This window comes from Poecilia latipinna, unplaced genomic scaffold (assembly GCF_001443285.1).
Source record: "Poecilia latipinna isolate Pla-1442-1.1 unplaced genomic scaffold, P_latipinna-1.0 Scaffold620, whole genome shotgun sequence".
Taxonomy (NCBI): domain Eukaryota; kingdom Metazoa; phylum Chordata; class Actinopteri; order Cyprinodontiformes; family Poeciliidae; genus Poecilia; species Poecilia latipinna.
Genome location: NW_015113236.1, coordinates 24,907 through 43,257, shown reverse-complemented (window position 1 = coordinate 43,257; position 18,351 = coordinate 24,907). Strand labels below are relative to the sequence as shown.

The 18,351-nt window shown below is 38.3% G+C and overlaps 1 protein-coding gene across 4 annotated transcripts in view; it reads left to right on the top strand.

Annotated features, from left to right (window-relative positions):
- sobpa (sine oculis binding protein homolog (Drosophila) a) overlaps nt 1-18,351 on the top strand; it is a 40,555-nt gene that overhangs the window by 9,855 nt on the left and 12,349 nt on the right. Inside the window, exons 2-6 of one of the 4 annotated variants that reach the window (XM_015043181.1) lie at nt 1,268-1,388; nt 2,204-2,413; nt 5,756-5,907; nt 8,022-8,045; nt 15,948-16,043. In XM_015043181.1, the coding sequence (XP_014898667.1) occupies nt 1,268-1,388; nt 2,204-2,413; nt 5,756-5,907; nt 8,022-8,045; nt 15,948-16,043 (603 nt within the window). The remainder of the gene's footprint in view (nt 1-1,267; nt 1,389-2,203; nt 2,414-5,755; nt 5,908-8,021; nt 8,046-15,947; nt 16,044-18,351) is intronic. The other 3 variants (XM_015043182.1, XM_015043183.1, XM_015043184.1) reach the window with 3 other exon arrangements.

Sequence of the window (18,351 nt, the reverse complement as noted above, 5' to 3'; positions counted from 1 at the left end):
ACCCAAATACAAATTTCCCTACTTTTGGGCTTTGGTTTACAGCTAGATAAATTTTTAACTGTAGGTGAAAGACTGCCCAGCACTTACTCTTGCAACCTACAGAAACCAGAAACACGTTCATAACTAATTTCGAACAGACTTGCTCTTATAAGAACATTTACTCTGCTGATCATTTCCTGACCTGGGACTAATATTTTCACGCTGCCCCAATAGATTTATTCTCACCAGGAACATTTTCATGTTTTATAGCCAAATAAAGGCTGAATCTTGTACTGCAGTAACACTTCATTGAACGGATGCTTCTGGAAATGTTCCAGCTGAGAGATGTATGCTGATGATGAACCACATGCATTAAACACATTACGGCTCTGAACTAAAGCGTTTAATCACTGTGTTGTGAAAGAAATACTTTAGTGTTTCACCTGCATGGGTTTTAAAATATGTATGTGGACATCTGGGGTAAAATGTCAGCTCAAACTACAATGATCTTCTTCAACCCAAAACGTGATGCTTACCTAAACCTAAGCAACAGATTTATTGTTTTAATCAACACTGACTTTATGCTATAGTTTCTAGCTTCTTGTTCCTCCTCTTCTGGTTAGTTTTTGTTTATTTATTTGGTATTTTTTTTAGTTTTGCTTAAGTGAAAATGTTGCTTCTGACTCCATTTCCTTGACTACAAAATAAATGGCTCTGTAGTGTTAAGAAAAAGTCTTGAGTAACTCGTCCAATCAGCAATAAGCAGTTATTGAATTTCCAGATTTAATGTTCAATTATTTTCTTTGAATATAAACACGTTTCCTCACTTTGCTCCGCTCTTTGAATTTCTGAAGTAATATGTTCCAGGCCATCACACTGCCACCATGTTCCACTGTTGGTGTGATGGTATTTTTCTGAAATGTTCTTAGTTTTATGCCAAATGTAACAGGACGCACACCTTGTCAGTCCACAGAATGTTGTCCCAAATCAGCCACCGCCACCTACTGAATTGAAAATGTGGTTAATTACATTTCATTCATGATTTAATAAGAGAGGGAATTACTTTCTCAATGCTTTCAAATGCTTTTGATAATTCACATGACCTTTTTCTGGCAATAAGGCAGGTTTTATGATGTGAAATATCTAATAGAAAGATGCCAAAAACATAAAACACTTTAGGTAGGCGATAACTTTGACAGTACTATCAAAGATATAGGAAGCCTAAGTCCTTATTGTATGTTTCTTTTTATGAGTATTTTTGTCCCCCGTCTGTCTGTTTGTGCTACAGAGTTTTGCAGAGAACACCATGAATGAGTTGCTGGGTTGGTACGGCTACGACAAGGTGGAGCTAAGAGACGCCGATAACCTGGAGATTGGAGAGATGCCGCAGCACATCTCAGTGCTCAAAGGCAAGCCTCACGTTCAGCTTACTCTAATGGATAACTCTTTGCTGCATGCTGTGGTTTTGTAATCATTGGTTTGACATTCAAAGTTTGAATTTTGTAGCATCTCTTATTGAGTAATTTTCTCTGTCGATAACTGTTTATTTTGTAGGATCTAAACCTCGTGATGTTCAGTAATAACAACTTGAAGCAGCGTTTTTACCTCCTAACTATAAACTTTTGCAACTACACTCACTGACAAAATCCGAGAGCACTTGAGAAATGGTGTAAATGTTACGCTAAAAAGGAAACTCACCCTCTTTCAACTGCTGGGTTTTACATAATTAGAAAATTATAACGATCCAGCCTGTTGATGTTTGTGAAAAAACTTAAGTACGCTCAATGACTCAGAACGACGTAAAGCCACTTTTAAGAGCAGAAATTCTCATGAAGTCATTTGCTGCTTGATTTTGGCCCTCTCTTCTTCATAAAACAACTTCAGTTCATAGAGATTTGCAGATATTTTTTTGATCATTTCAATCAGCGTGAGGTCTTTGTTCAAACTACATTTTCCCGGTAGTCTTACGGTTCATTCAGATGCAACTTCACAAACACAAATCATAATCAGAGATAAAGTTTTAAATTGTATGATTGGGTAATGTGCAAAAGTTGCAAACTGCTCGGATCACTTGGATTATTTTGAAACAGAAAAGATGTTTTTCTGTGCTGCAGTAAGATATTCTCAACTTTAGGATGTTACATTACAACAGCGTTTGCAGTGAGTGGACGCATCTGTTGGTCATGAAAATCCTTAAATTGTTTGAACCCTTTTATCTGTACAGAAAACTCGTTGCCAAAAATCCCAGGTTCGACAGAGAGCAGTGAAGGCTCTCCAGACAGAGCCAACAGCTCCCTGTCCTTGCCAAACTCAAGAAATGGAGTCGCCGAGCCGTCCAGCACTCCCTCCACCTCCACGCCCAGCACCAAGGAGCATGGAAACATGCCAATAGTGGTCCCTATGATCCCTCCACCGCTTATCAAGCCCCCTGCAGGTATTGGCACATGAAATGCTCCTTCTATTTTTCTTTGGGCATTTTCTCACTGTTGTCTAAAGGAAACACATTTAAACAATACTAGTTCAGGGTAAAAATATATGAAAAAGACCAGAACAATCGTGCAGATTTGCCATTAATAAAAGTGAATCATCACAATCAGATCTGTTTTTGACTATCATGTCTTCAAGTTATGTTGTCAAGAATGTGTCATGTCTTAATCTACAGGGGAAGACTGTCTTGCCAGGCATTTCAGCTGAACTTTGCTGCATTTAAAAAACATGCTAACTGAGGGGGTATATTGCTTAGACTGAAAGCTCGTTGAACTTATGAACCAGGACTCCTCAAATTCAGGCCTCGAGGGACAGTACCCTGCAATTTCTAGATTTGTTTCTGCTTCAGTTGAGGTCATTAGCAGGACACTGGAGAACCTCAGACTGAGGAGGTAATTTAACCATTTGATTTGGATATCTTGAACCAGGAACATATCTAGAAATTGCAAGACACCGAACTTTGAGGCTTGGATTTGAAGACTCATGTTGTAGGCTTTAGTATTTTTGCTATTAATGCAGAAACATTGCATGGGTTGAGAACTTGAAACTAGTGTGTCAAGTCTTATTTAGGCAGACGGAATTTCTCAGTTCATGAAAACAAGACGGGGCCTAGGATTCAACCCTGAGGAACTCCACATGTAAGTGATCAGCAACACCACTTTAATGTGGAGTTCCTCCAGCTTCCAGTCTAGGCCCTGGCTTGTTTTCAAAATATTTATTCCCTTTTAGGAAATGCAGAATTCCTTTACATTGTTTGCTGATGACAGTCGATTCTGCTTGCCTGTTTATGCATAAACCAATGTTTCTCCTCAGTCTTTATTGGTATTAGTAATACTTTGAAATAATGACAGAAACCACATATTGCTGTTCAGAGGTCAGATGGTCCTGATAGTTTTCTTTTATTTTGTTCAGTTGTTCTTTTCTTAACAACCTTAGTATATTTTTAACATCTTCTTTAAATTAACAAAGTAAATCTTTAGACATTGTGCCTTGTTTTCTTCCTGGCTTTATGTCGAAATGTTTACATGGCTGTAATTTGACTTTTCACAGGAACTAATAAACAGAAGCATGAAACTCTAATCTACTACCCATTAGTAGGTTAATTTGCATATCTAATTGTTGGTTTTCAAAGGTCCTTTTCAGTCGGACCCTATTTGAAAGATATTGCAATTTGTTTAATGTCATCATGAACTCTGAGGTCCAATAACCAGCTCAGGTGAGCGCACCTTCTCAGTTATAACTCCTAAACTATTAGAGAATGTTCTAATGCCTCAAATTTTAAAGGAACATTCAAAACCCAGCTCGAATTTTCCATTTGTTTAATAGAAACCCATATAACCCAAAGCGATATGGACATTGACACAAATGTTTATACAGTGTGAAAAGTTTGGCCTCCGTATCAGCCAGAGACGGCCAGCTAACGAGCTCGATACCTGCTGTACACCTTGTTTTCCACCAGCTGCCCAGGTGCCAGCATTACCCCATCAACTCTCAGAGGAAATGTCCGCGCTCCCTGGCCTGACAGGGGGCTTCATTATCCCTCGTGTCTGCTGCGGACAGGAGGCTGATACTCTCCGACGGAGGGAGTGTGCCACCTTGGCAGCGCCCAAGAAGAGTCCCCACTGGCCCTGCCCAGGCAGGAAAACAGATGGTGCGGCCCCACTTAAAGCCCGGTACCAACTAACTACCAGGCTGACACCTTCTTCAACTCATCTCACCCCCCTCCAACCTATCCACACACACTCTGAATAATTCATGTGCTCCACTAAAATCCCACAAAGGCTGTTTTGAGGTGCAGGTATGGAGAATGATGGTGGCATCTAGTCGGGAGGCTGCATAATTACAGCGATAACTGTCCACCCGAGTGTTATGAGAGCTTCCTAGGAGGAGCAAGCATCTCCCTTTTTATAAATACATCAAGAAAGATTTAGTAATTTTGCATTAGCTTTGGTCCCATTCGGTATCCTTCCATGAGAGAAGAAAAAAGAGGAAATGCAGACCGAGTCTCGTTTGCTGTTTTTAGGGCCCAAGAGAGTTTTTTCCCCCTAATTGTGAGTTAGTCTTTACTTAAAATTGGATGGCCCTGCAGATCCATTAAGCTCCAGAAGAGGTGAAAAGCCCTTCCAGCAGTGATAAAGAGGTGACACGAGGTGAAAAACTAATGGGCCTGCATCCGTCCCACCCTCACCCACACACAGTCATAACGTGATAATTGGGAGATACTAGAGGGAATATTGGAGGATCTCTCTCATTTCAGCGGCAACTGCACTAAAAGCCCAAAGCGCATCATCAGCAGTCACAGTTTACCACAGAAGAGGCCTTTCACTATCACCAAGGGGCTTTTAAAATAATTTGCTGCCCAGACACCGAAGACTTTTTATTTGGATTAACTGTTTAACAGGCTGGGACTAAAGGAACTGTGAAGACGACTTACTTATCGATGTGTTTTTTCCCCCACATCATATAGAAATAACTGAATGGGTTTTGTTAATAATTTTTAAGTGATCTCAAAGTTTTTGGTGTCTAACTACTTTACTGGCTATTCAGATGCCTATAAATCCAGCCTTTGCAGGACAGAAGTTGTGATATTTTGACAACAGGAATAAACTTTTCAAATCATTGACACGCCTTGCTGACTTTGAAGACTAACTGAGTCAAACAGCAAACACACTTAAAATGGACCATGAGAATTTGGTACATTATCAGATGTTTCAAATCTTTACATCTTTTGTCGTTTTCATAAAACTACACAGCACATTCTGCAGAGTTAAATCTGCAGAGTTAAATCAACACTATGCCGACTCTTTGGTCCTTATCAGAATTGGTGTTAATTTAACTCTTTCAGTGATTTCAACAAGAAATTGAGTAATTTTAACACTTGAAATAGTCATAGCTACTCAAACTATTGTTGAAATAACTCTGATTTAACTCTGCAGAATTTGTTGTGTGTATTTAAGGTTTTTTTTTTGACATCTTTGAACAAATACTCCTGTTTCACACACAGTGGATTTAACATTTAATTTTTTCTGCTGATCTGCTTATGCTTCAGCACAGATAACTGGTTTGCACTGAGTTAACATTTTCACCAGTTTTCTTCTTCAGTTTCTACTGATGTTTGTTTTTTTTTACATTCCTTTAAAGAGTTTTAACATTCATATGTTTCTACTATGTCATCTACAACAGCTGGATGAATTTAGGTTTTTGGCATATTTTAGCCCACATTTACAATGTATTTTTTGGAGAAAATATATATTTTTTCTAGCTCTGTTATTTCTCTCCCTTTGTCTAGATGAAGACACATTAAATGTGCAGATTATGTGCGCTTGGTGCCAGAAGGTCGGCGTAAAACGCTATTCTCTGAGCATGGGGAGTGAGCTGAAGAGCTTCTGCAGCGAGAAGTGCTTTGCTGCCTGCCGCAGAGCCTATTTCAAGAGAAACAAGGTAGGAGCCCCTGCTTTTCGTCAGCTTTGCATTTTCTAGACACTTCTTAAGGGTCGTTTGGTCACAAGTTATCACGTCACCACATGACATCACCGACTGGAAAATGAAGCTGATGGATCCATGACTTCATGAATTTACAGTTGACTGAATAAATATTAAGCAGAAAGGTCGAGGGGGCATCAATAATTTCAGCAGATTTATCAATGGTTTGGAAGGAATCCATATAGTAGACATCTAAAGCTGTCTTCTCTGTATAATGTGAAAACATATAATGGACAAACAAATGTCCTTCACAGTTCAAAATCCCACGTTTTACCTTCAAGCCCTCGACTGTAGCTAAAAAAAAACTTGGAAACATAAACTTTTTGGCATGCAAATTAATCAAAGTAAATAAAAATTTCTTTCCTTACCCCATACCATTATTCCTGTTAATATGATCATTTGTCAGTCGTCGGTTCCTCCTGGGATTTTATGCTTGCACGATAAAGTTGCTAATTGACTCTCATTACCGTTGTTTATATGGTTGCTACATGCAATTAATGCTACATTTGCAAACACCACATTGTGTTTAAGGCCCTTTTGCACTGCAGGGCCGGCTTGGCTGTAGTCGACACGGATCCGCTGTACTGCGGCTCTGGCCCAATTATGTTTCCATTGAGCATTTAGAGTCTAAAGTTTAGCAAGACCTCTGAAAAAGTCTGGAAGACGACTGGTCTCTGTGCCAGTCTCCACAGCAAATGAACCAATCAACACCTGACTTCAAACCAGCAAGGTCTGGCCGGCCCGAATGGAACCAGATCCAGGGCGGGAGCCGGGCTCTAAGTGCTAAGTGCAGAAACGCCTGACCCAGCTCGAACCCAGGCTGAGCAGTGCAAAAGGGCCTCTTATTTATGAGTCAATATGAAGTGACTACTTTTCACTCCAACTGATGTATAATTACTTTTAGTTGTAGTTTGTTTACCGTTTGGAAGCTAAAATAACTAAAATTACAACAACCTAAGAGGAAAAAAACTGAGAAACTAAAAATTCCAAGTTTGTTATTTTCTTACCTAGTGTAACCGCTTTGGATGAAGACTCAGCACTCTTTATAGTTATGGAGACTGTTTGTCTGACCTTGTTCAATTTATTTTTCAAATTTATCAGGGCAGGAAAACTCAATAAACTACTGTAAAGAAACCAATGCTAATCCTTTGTGCTAACTGAGGTCAACAGACTAATCACAAACATAAAGCTGTGGGGCATTATTATATTTTTATTCTCTTTTTTGTTTTTTGACTAAATGTATGTTTTATTGTAACAAGCAGAAATATTAGCCACTAATGCAGTTAGCATGAGCATAACTAAACTTACACCGTTTTGCTGTTTACACCCTAATCTATAAAAAAAATCCCACAAAAACAATAAAGTATGTTTAATTTTTTATTCATTAATTGATTACCCAACAAATCATGTATCATAGATAACTAATGAATTAATAAATAATACAAAGTTTGATTTCTATAGACTGGTTGGTCACAACAAAGACCAAAATCCAGCTCGACAGAAACCATTCTTTCTTCTGATAAACTTATTGAGCTTTTCATATTTTGTAAACTAGCATCATTATGCCATAAAATAGCCTGTAGTCTAATTGTTACTATTACCAATCATCATAAATATAAGTTTTACAGTTCTCTCCACAATAATTGCCCCCCTTGTGAAGACATGTATAAAGGCTTTCAAATAAATTGGTGTTTCTGAGAGTTGGTGACCCCAAGAAACTATTTTATCTGCAACCAAATGTTGATTATTAAACATGTTTTATTTGTCTTTAGTAATAGAAGATCCTTGTCCAGTTTTTCACAGATCAACTGTTGTTTGTTCTGCTCCATCTTTTGAATTATTCCTCTGACTATATATGTATCTTTTTTTCTTTTTCTTTTTTAAACTTGCTCAGTGTGGGATCATGCTCTTGCAATAAAAGTTTATTTATTTCAAGGCCTTTTTGCACGCCTTTACCAGGAACACCAGTAATTGTGGAGAGTGCTGTTCCAACAAACAAAAAGTCTTGTTTAGCTGCACTCTCATCTCCTTTGCTGTGGTTAAACAAATCTCCTTTCTCTTTTATACCCAAGCTGGGATATATAAGGACTTATACAGTGAGTATACCATATTTTACTCTGCTGTTTGTCCGTCCTGAAATTCATCCAAATAAACACCACACTACAGCGAATAAATGCACCTGCAGTTTGTTCATTTAATGTCTTTCTTTCCCCTGACACTATTTCCCAAAGCATGTAAAGTTCAACTTGAATGTTTTAACTGCTGTTGTTTATAGGACGAGGCTAATATTATTTCACAACATTTGTTTTTGTCAATGATAAAAATGTAGTGTAATAATACAAAATGTTGACAGACAATCTGACACCCTCAGGTGATGTCAAGGGTTCACTGACGTTAGGAACATTTAAATTACATCAAAAGAAGGCTGTTTTAAAACTTTATTTTTATGTTTGTACTCCAAATTAGATCTTTCTCATTTAATAGTTAAAGGTACCAGAGCAGGTTATGACATATTTAAGGTTTGTTTATTTTTTTCTTCAAACTTTGTCTCGATTAAACTCAAGTGAAACGGGTTTCACTTGAGTGAACATTGCAAGGATACAGTGTAAAACTGTTTCTCACTGCAGAGAATATAGTTGCAGAATTTCAGCCAGTCAAAACATTGTTTTTAACGTATAAACTAAGCAATGGCTGACAGGCAGAAACAACACCTGTCAAAACAAGCTGAGGTATTTTTTATGCTGTGATTGAGCCATTATGTCCTCCACTTTCAGGACTTTTACTTCCAGCTATCTTCCTCTGATTAAGATTTTTTGTAAAGCTATTCCAATCCCACCCTCACCTTAAACCCATCTGTTGGTCCTGCCGCACACCTCACCACTGTCTTGCTGCTCAATGCCATACGCCACCATCACGTAAAGAGCAAAAGTATTCATACCTCTAGAATATTTTACATTCTGTTCCTATTCCAAACCTTAATTTATTTATCGGTATTTCATGTGATAAACCAACACAAAGTGTTGTAGAGTGGTGATTTAATAATACATAAAAAAAAATCAAATTTGTGAGCATTAGTTCTCAAGCCTTGTGACAGATTCTCAGTGAGATATTCTAGAACTGTCTGGTTTTCAGGGACATTTATGCAGCTTTATGTGGCATTATACAGCTTTTTGTTCATGAATGTTTTCTAATAAATATCTGAGGCCTTCAGAAAATAGGTGGATTTATCTAGAGGTGGACTCTATTAACTGGTAAGATGAATTCAGATTGAAGTCAGTTTTCTGTGGATTTATGGACCACCACCCATTATTGGTTTAGTACTTGTGGATGCACATATTTGTGGATTTTTTTGTGGAACAAAGCTTTTAATTATTTGCAAAATATTTACCTATGTAGCTTTTTTCTGAGAGTAAAAAAAAACAGTCTGGGAATCTGTTTCTTATGTTTTCAAAGCAGCCAATCCTGGAGTGGTATTAATTTTTCGGTAACACTTTATTTGACGGGGTGTGCATAAGACTGACATGACACTGTCATAAACATGACACCTGTTATGAACATGAAGGAGTCTTTATGAAAGTCTATGACTGTTGTCATGAAGTGTCATTTGGTGACACTTATAATGTAAAGTTGCTCTAAAGGTTGCATCAAGAGTCCATTAAAAGTGCCAATTTTGCATTAAAAGTATTATTTACAAAATAATGCAAAGTTGGCATTTTTAATGGACTTTCAATGCAACTTTTGGAGCAACTTTGCATTAAAAAAGTGTCATTATTTACCCAATGACACTTCATGACAACATAGAGATTCATAAAGACTTCTGCATGTTCATGACAAATGTTATGTCATATTTATAGCAGTTTCATGTCAGCCTTAAGCACCCCCCGTCAAATAAAGTGTTATTTTTCATTAGATTCTATATCTTTAGAGTAGAGATAAAGAAGAAGACATAGCTTCTTCTGCAGTAGCACTAAAACAGTTTCCACTCTGCACTAAATGCATTTTGAGAAGCATTTAGTGTTTGAACTATTAAAATAGGCAGATATAAATGTTTTTAGAGGAGTATGTATTTCATCTATTTTCCTAACCCCCAAGAATACTGGGGTCCACTGTATTAGAGTACAGTGGACTCTAATTCAGTAGTCTAGCACACAAGAGCTCAATAAAACACCCGAAAAACACAAAAATATGAAGAAGTTTAATTTGGTAAGTAAGTATAACGAGGTTGATGCAGGTCACCTTTTTCCCCCCATCCGACTTTGTCAAAACAGAACTTGAAACACAAGTCAAAAGTTCTTAATAAAATACCCAAATCTGTTTTGTTTCACTGCTACAGTCAGCCTCGTCCTCAAGAGATTGTCCACATTGGAAACAATTCCCCTGCAGTCGTGCTCTTTGCCAGTAAGACATGTCGGCTTTTTCATCAGCAGAATGCACGTGTTCAAACATCACAAACACAGAACAGTCTTCCTCTCCCTCAGTGGCTCAGATTCCATATTTTGTCTAGCTGTCGAACATTTCTGCAGTCCATTTGTGTAAACGATACCCATATGTTTCTTTCTCCATGCACCCACGAGGTTGGACGCAGCAAAGCAGCCTGCAGGCTTTCTCCCTTTTTCCTCACATCTCCTCATGTCTATGCAGATAGAGGTGAAGAGATGAGGTGTGGGGACGTGAGTGGGAGTCGTGTTGCATGAAGCATCCTCAGCTGCTTCATTCATGAAATCCAATCGCCTTCTCGTGTGACAGCGGCAGATACTTTCTCACATCTCTGCAAACCTCCACGTTATCTGGGGCTTGTGTGCAGCGAATGATGATGGATAGTTTAATTTAAGCTAATCACTTATGTTTCTGTTTACTGTGTCTTAAGCCTCTCAGTTAATATGGAAGATCCTGCTTCCTCTTACCTTCCAGCACTCAATAATTCTGTCACCTCATTCTTATTTATTTTTTTATTTTTTTGCTTCTGACTCATTCAAAACCACAACGACTCGTTTTCTTCTTTGATCCTACTCTAAATTGAAATGGGGAAGATGCAGAAGTCCTCTGAGGATGTGTTTTTTACTCGTAGATCGATTGGGGGATTTAAATAAAATAGATATCCCTCTGTAGCCTTTAGCTGTTGATGAGAAGCTCCTGAATTGCAACGCCTTTAATTTCATTTGCATGATTTGTGCAGCAGAAAACCAGCGTGAAGTTTGGGATTTAGTGCAGACGAATTATACCCAGAATGCAGCGCAAGTTACCTCTGCTGTCGTATTAAACTGATCAGCTTCATGTTTTGCTTATAGCAGATTATCTATGCTGAAGGCATAAACATAGCAAAAATAGTATTTTGCTCTGTTTAAAGATATTAGAAGGACCCAACAGCAGACAGGAAGGAGGCTGGATCAAAACAAAGATGACATTTAATGAAAGAAATTAAAATTAAACAAACATACAGATCGGTTGAATACAAGGAAAGACGCATAAAAGCTACAAGATCCCAGGAGTCATAGATGTATAAATGCTGGGTTTGTAATTAATGAATAAAAACAAATTTGACAATCTGTTTTTGGGTTGCAGCTGTAAAGGGAGGGAAGGCTAAGCTAATGCAGTAGAGGCACTAGATGGTAACTAATAGTAACTAACTACACGGACCACAAGACGACCTATGCAAAAACCCAGGAGAAGCACTGGCGTAATAATTTAGGTATTCCAAGTGTTTGAAAAACTTAACAGATTGTGTCTATTTTTCCAAACCAGTTTAACATCAAACCAGTTCTCTTTATTTTTATGCCAAAAACATTTGGTGTTAATAAGATAAGATTATTATGAGACATAAAATCAATAAATGCATTCGGTGCGCGTTGACTAATGTCAATGCCATACATTTTAGTAAAGCTCTGAGGGCCTTTTGAAAATAAACAGGCCCACAGAATTACAGATTCCCCAGCGTGCGGAATTGTGTGTCTTTCGTGTTTTCCCAAATAATTCCTCCTTTTATTTACTCCAGGTCACTTAGCAAACTTTGCATGTTTTAGATTTGTGATGACAGGATAGAGAAGCTTATTTTCTGGCAGCTCTTGAGCAGTGAGCCTCGCATATTTCTTTTTTTTTTTTACCATCCTCATCTCTGTGTAGACTTGTCATCTAGCCTTGTTTACCTTAGTTTTCATTATTTTAAACGTCTAATTAAAATAATCTAACTTCATATATGACCAAGTTTAGGAAAGCAGTGATTTTCCTGCAGCTATGATTTATGAAGATTAGCAAAGATCTGCTTCTTTGGAATGACTTGCTGAATCATATTTCCCCTTTTGAAAAGTGGCAGAAAGAATAAACCCTCTCTGTTACATAATATTTACAATTAGGTATTGGTTACTAATTATTAGTTGCCACAAACAATTATTAAAAAAGCAATTTATTTAAAAATTCTTCACTGAAAATTAATTTGTTTTTGGGGAAGATGATGGAATAGATGTAAATAAGTGATCAAATTACCGACTATATTTTGATTTAGTGTGAATTTACTGCAATGAAAGATTAATTTAATCAAAGGGTTTTCACACAACTTTTCCACGATAACAATAATCAAGGAAGGTGCTTCCATATAATATAAAGTTGTGACTTAAATGCTTGTTTTTTCAGGGTTTTGCCAGTTCATCTGGTGAAATCTTGCTGCAATAGCTTCATCAATCTCTTTTTCCAAGCAGTTGGGTTTCGGTGTTTTTTACTATCGATTGGTTTGATATTTTTCAAATGCCGTCCTGGTGAAAACAAACTACTTTTTTTTTTTTTTTTGGTGTTCGTCATGTTTTATTTAAGAACAAACCGGCACATTTAAAAGGCATGAGAAGACTTCGGTTCTCAGGTTGTTTCTGCAGCAGCACACACTTTTCTTTTCTTGTTCACACCGTTAAGCCTCCCCCTCCTTCTCCTCCGAGACCCCAGACCTCCATCAGTGTCTTTCCCCGAGAGCTCGCTCCAGGCACGAGGGGGCAGAGTGTCGCTTCATGTCAGCCCAGAAATGTCACATCACTCCCAACACGCACACAAACCTGCCTCCTCGCTCCTCCGCTCTCCATGGCTTTCCATCAGCTGCCACAGAGGGAGAAATGCATGAGAGAGACGAGGGCATCTATCAGAGTGTGTGTCTGTGAGTGTGGATTTTGTGTGTGGATTCCTCTGTGCACGTGATGAAGACTGTAAAGTGTCTGCACGTTGCAGCTGAGGCTCGCTGGAGCTCGGGAAGCCTGCAGGCCTGCCTTACACCGCTGCAGGGCACAGAGAGGAAGGTGATTATCTCGTAGCTGCCAGCCATCCAGCTCAAATAAAGAAAAAAGTAACTCCAACTAACAAGATGTGGAGATTGCAAAAGTAAACATGAACTTGGATGGCTTTTTGATATTTCTTTAACTTGTACTGCAGATAAAGTCTGGGAAAATCTTTTTTTTTTTTTTTTTTCAGAGCACTTGTTTTGCCATCGGTAATTACTTTTTTGCACGCTTCTTATGAAGAAAATTTTTGTGTTCATCGCAGCACTGGCTCGTCCCAAGAGTTTTAGGAGACTTTTTAATGCTTCAGTGATTAACGGGTCACATTTAAATTGCCAAAGTCCAGGAGAAAAAAAAAAGAATCTTTGAAGGAGCTTCAGAAAGACTAGAAACAATTAATCAAGATAGCTCCTAAAGCTGACAAGACGGTCCAGCTGCTTGAAAGGCAAATTTAAAGAAACGAGAGATGACTCAACACTTTCGTGCAGCAGAGGCAACAGCAAGAATAACATTTGCTGCACACTTCAAAACGGGATGCTGTACAAACTGCGATGTGCAAACATCACAGAGGAAAAATTTCCACAGAACCACGGAAAAACCGGAGCAAACTGGTGTTTGTTTTTTTTTTTCTTTTTTAACATTTCAAGGGGTTTATTTTCTCTCGTTACTCTGTGCACTCGTGTTGGTTTTCTGATTTCAGAAAGCAATTTTTATTTTGGAAGAGTGGTTATTTTTGGCAGCTGATGGGCACACACACACCTGGGCGGGTACTCGTGCCCAGATGGAAGACAGCACTTTGACAGCTGGCCTCACATCCCCACAGGACCGCAGCATCAACAGAGGGGAGCATCTGGGAGGATGTCTTCCTTTGTTGCCTGAATTAGAAACGGATGGATGGATGGATGGATGGATGGATGGATGGATGGATGGATGGATGGATGGATGGATGGATGGATGGATAGATAGATAGATGGATAGATGGATGGATGGAACAGTCGATGGACTGTTTTACCCATTTTAATGTGTTTTTTTTTTAATTGATTTATTCCTAATAATAGAGTCGTACAAAACTTGTATGTTAAAATTCCCTTGATTTCCATTTCTAAATATTCATATTCATCACAGTGTTAATAAAATTACACTGCATATCTGTCTATCCATCGATGTCTGTCTTTGTGTGGCTCCCTGTGAGCCTTGAGCCTTGTTCACGGTGCCAACACCTCATTAGTGCAATATGCAAATGAACTGGAGCGGGGCCAGAGGGTCAGAGCACAAACTGGAGGCTGGATAATAGCACAATGCTGCATCTTTCTGTCGTTGTGCGCGCGCGTGTGTGTGTGTACGCGCGCGCGCGTGTGTGTGTGTGTGTGTGTGTGTTCGCCACAGAGAGTTACTGAGTCTTCAGGTTGCTGCCCGGTTAATGTCCCTTTACCATTTCTGGAGTCTGTAGCGCACATGACTGACTTCAGAACAGATGAAGTGGCAGAAAATGATGAAATTATCCAGACAAATCAAAGTTTTTTTGGGAAGTTTTTAGGTCAAACACCCGTTTAGACCAAGTGTTTGATCCACATCTACAAAGATCTGAACTTATCAATAAACATTTATAATATTAGCTGTTAAGTCTTCATTTCAGTGGCCTTTAGCTGTACTTTATGATCCAATTGTATCACACCAAGCTCTGTTCTACACAAAAGTTGATTTTTTGTTTATATTAAAAATAAAATACACAATGGAGCGTCTCCGGAAACATCTTAACCACACCTGACATAACAGATTGCCTCCGTTTTCACGCCGTGCATAATGAATGACTCAGAGGGCAGGAAGCTCGTTTTCCTGCTGCAATCAGTGTTTGACAGGATTTTTTTTAATGCTTCAATAAGATACTCATGGAAATGACACAGCTGAACTGTTTGGACAGATTTATCAAATATCATCCATTTGAGACTGATATAGACACTTAAAGGACCGAGTAGTCCTTTTGTAATATTTTAGGGACACATATTTTAACCTCTTAAGCCTTTTTACATGGCCTGCAAAAGTATTCACCCTTTGCAAATCACAACCTTATCCTTCAGTGCATTTTATTAGGATATTAGGCGATGAGTCAGCGCAAACTAAAGCATATTTGTGATGTGGAAAGGAAATTATGCTTCATGGTTTTCAACTTTTTTAGAAATATTTTGCAAAATAGCTCAAGATTATTCAGATGAGCAAAAAGTCTATGAACGTCAATTTTCAAATATTGCCACGGACTGATGTTTTAGAGTTAGGTCTGGACTTTGACTGGGCCACTTGAGCATCATTGTGATCTCGTATTGACCTTCAGCCATCTTCCCATTCACTCTAACTAGCTTCCCTCTCCTTCCTCAAGAAAAGTATCCCCGCAGCATGATGCAGATGGTTTGACGCTTCTGGTTGTAATATGACATAAACATGTAAAAGTTTAAGGGACATGGATACTTTTGCTACCACTGTACAAGCAAAACTAATCACTTTTAAAATATTTACTTCAGATAAAAGAGTGTGAACGTTTAAAGTTTTTTTTTCCTTTGAACTAAACATCTGCACATGCATGCTTGCACGTTTGGTTAGCCTGTCGAACAACTTTGCAATCACAATCATTTCATTTTCGTTTATGTCTCTCTTTGCTTTGCATTTCTCAGACTTTTTTGTTGCCTCTGTTCACCTGTTTTATTTGACCATCCTTAAAAAGTAGCCATTATTTCTCCTCCCCCTCCTCAGACGAGAGACGGCGGCGGCCTTGGAGGGAAATTACCCCGGCACGTCTTTACTCAGGACGCTCCCCGGCTTGTCTTCAAGACAAACAGCGATGTTCTTGTAAGAATCATGAACATTTAACACCAGACACAGTTTTTCAGCTCAAAGGCTTTTAAGAACATGCATACATTTATTTTGATGTTTTCATTTTTTGTGCTTTTTAACCTTTTTTTTTCCCCATCACACATTGTATTCTGTTTCAAAAAGACAGAAACGCAGCATTCATACCCCTTGACCTCTTCTACATTTGTCATTTCACAACCATGAATATGTGTGTTTTATTGAGATTTTATGTGACAGTCACAGTATTGAAGTGGAAAGTAAATCGTACATATTATAATTTATATTTTACACAGGTAATCTGAAAAGTGTGGCATACATTTCTGTTCAGCTCCCTTACCTCTGATGCCCTTAAATAAAATCTATCTCAACTAATTACCTTCAAAAATTATTTAGTTGCTTAATAGAGTCCACATGAGTGTCATTTAATCTCAGTAAACAGTTGAAACCATAAGTTTACATACACTTTTTTCTCACTGTCTGAATTTAATTCAGACCAAGCTTCTCTTATTTTAGGTCAGGTTAGAATTACCAAAATTATTGATATTTGCAAATTGCCACAATAATGAGAGGAAGAATATGTCGGATATGAATTTATTGTTGCCCATGTGAACTTCAGGTTTCACTGATGATTTCAGAGTAGAATGAAGGAACATAGCAGAGAGGTCAGGGAGGAAGTTGTTCTCTGCGGTTTAAAGCAGGATTAGGTGATAAAATAATATCCTAGGCTTTGAGCATCTCACCATTTACTCCTCAATCCATCTTCAGAAAATAGTACATGTAACAAGCTCTCTACAAGTCCATTATTATCCGGAGATTCAACCTAAAGGCCTATGGTAACTTGGGAGGAGTTGCAGACATCGACGGCTCAAGTGTCATAATCTGCAAGCATCTTCCAATAAGACTTCTATTGAAAAAAAGAAAAGTCTGATTGGCTTTAGATGTCCTGTTTGGAGTTTGTCAAAAGTCTCATAGGAAATACAAGAAAATGGTGTGGTAAGACAAGACCCAATTGAATTTATAGGTTTACATGAAGACCGTCTGTGCAGTGGGAAACTAATACAGCACACCACGTTGAATACACTACAGCTAACGTTAAACATGCTGGTAGCAGCATCATGCTGTGGGTCTGTTTTGTGACAATCTGACATCCGAATGGATGATTGTCAGTATTATTGTATTTTATGGCTGTTTACCAAATACTTAGCTTTTGCAACCTATTGAATGTTTTACCTGTTTTTTTAAAGATTTTTATTATACTTTTTATTTTATTCCAGTATCACTTACTGTTCTTCAGCATATATACCATTATTTTCAATAGGTAATTTTAACTCTGTGCATGCAAACTGGTCAGATATTCACAAATTTATCTTCTGGCGACTTAATTAAAACAAACTCTGTCTGAACCCCACAGAATCTGCACCACGTGTACCAGTTCTTTCTTATAAAAGACTAACGTTGGAATTGCTGGCGTCATGATAAGGATATTCAACCACATCAGCACACATTTTTTAAATATTTGTGGTCAAATATTTAAGGAAACATTGATTATTTTCTTAATGCAAACAGGCAGCTGCAAGCCAAAAGAAACATTTCATATCTTTGCTAGAGATCAGAGTTTCTGCAGGAACATTCAGACACGATCCACCGCTCAAGTCTCATCTTTCTTGCAGCTGGAGTGGTTTCACTCATCACCCCGGCCCGTAGCGTGTGCTGGGAAATCCTCCAACCGAGCTTCACTTGACTGAGACAGGAAGGTTTTTACATGTCACATTTATAATGACCGATATGATGGCTGGCTGTAATAAGAGCAGCCTGACAGACAAGCAGAACAGGCCTGGACCTCTTTGACTTTTATCTGCTCCTTAAACTTCTCGTTCTCCATTCAGATTTTAATGAAGTCACACACACGGTGTGGCTAATGTGAAGCCCAGAAACAGGAAATCAACCAGATATCCTTTTTCTTTTATTGGTCAGGTCATTATAATCAGCAAAACAATAAATGATGTAAACTAATTACACCGCAGCATCAAAGGTATTCAGATTTTCTAATAATTTCAGATTTTCAGTGACGTATTTATTTCATAACCAGCTTGAACAAAATGCCTAAAGTGATGCTGTTGGGGTTCAATGTTTTGACGTCAGCTTATTGGTGTAGGCATTTATTGTAAGTTTAGGAAAATGATTGCAGTGCTGCTGGTGTGGCTGCCAAACTCGTAGTGTCCTGTCGTTTCCCTGGCAACAACCAAAACTATTGTACCACTCCCCCACTAACTGCTGAATCAGTTAATGCCACGGTCACATCCTT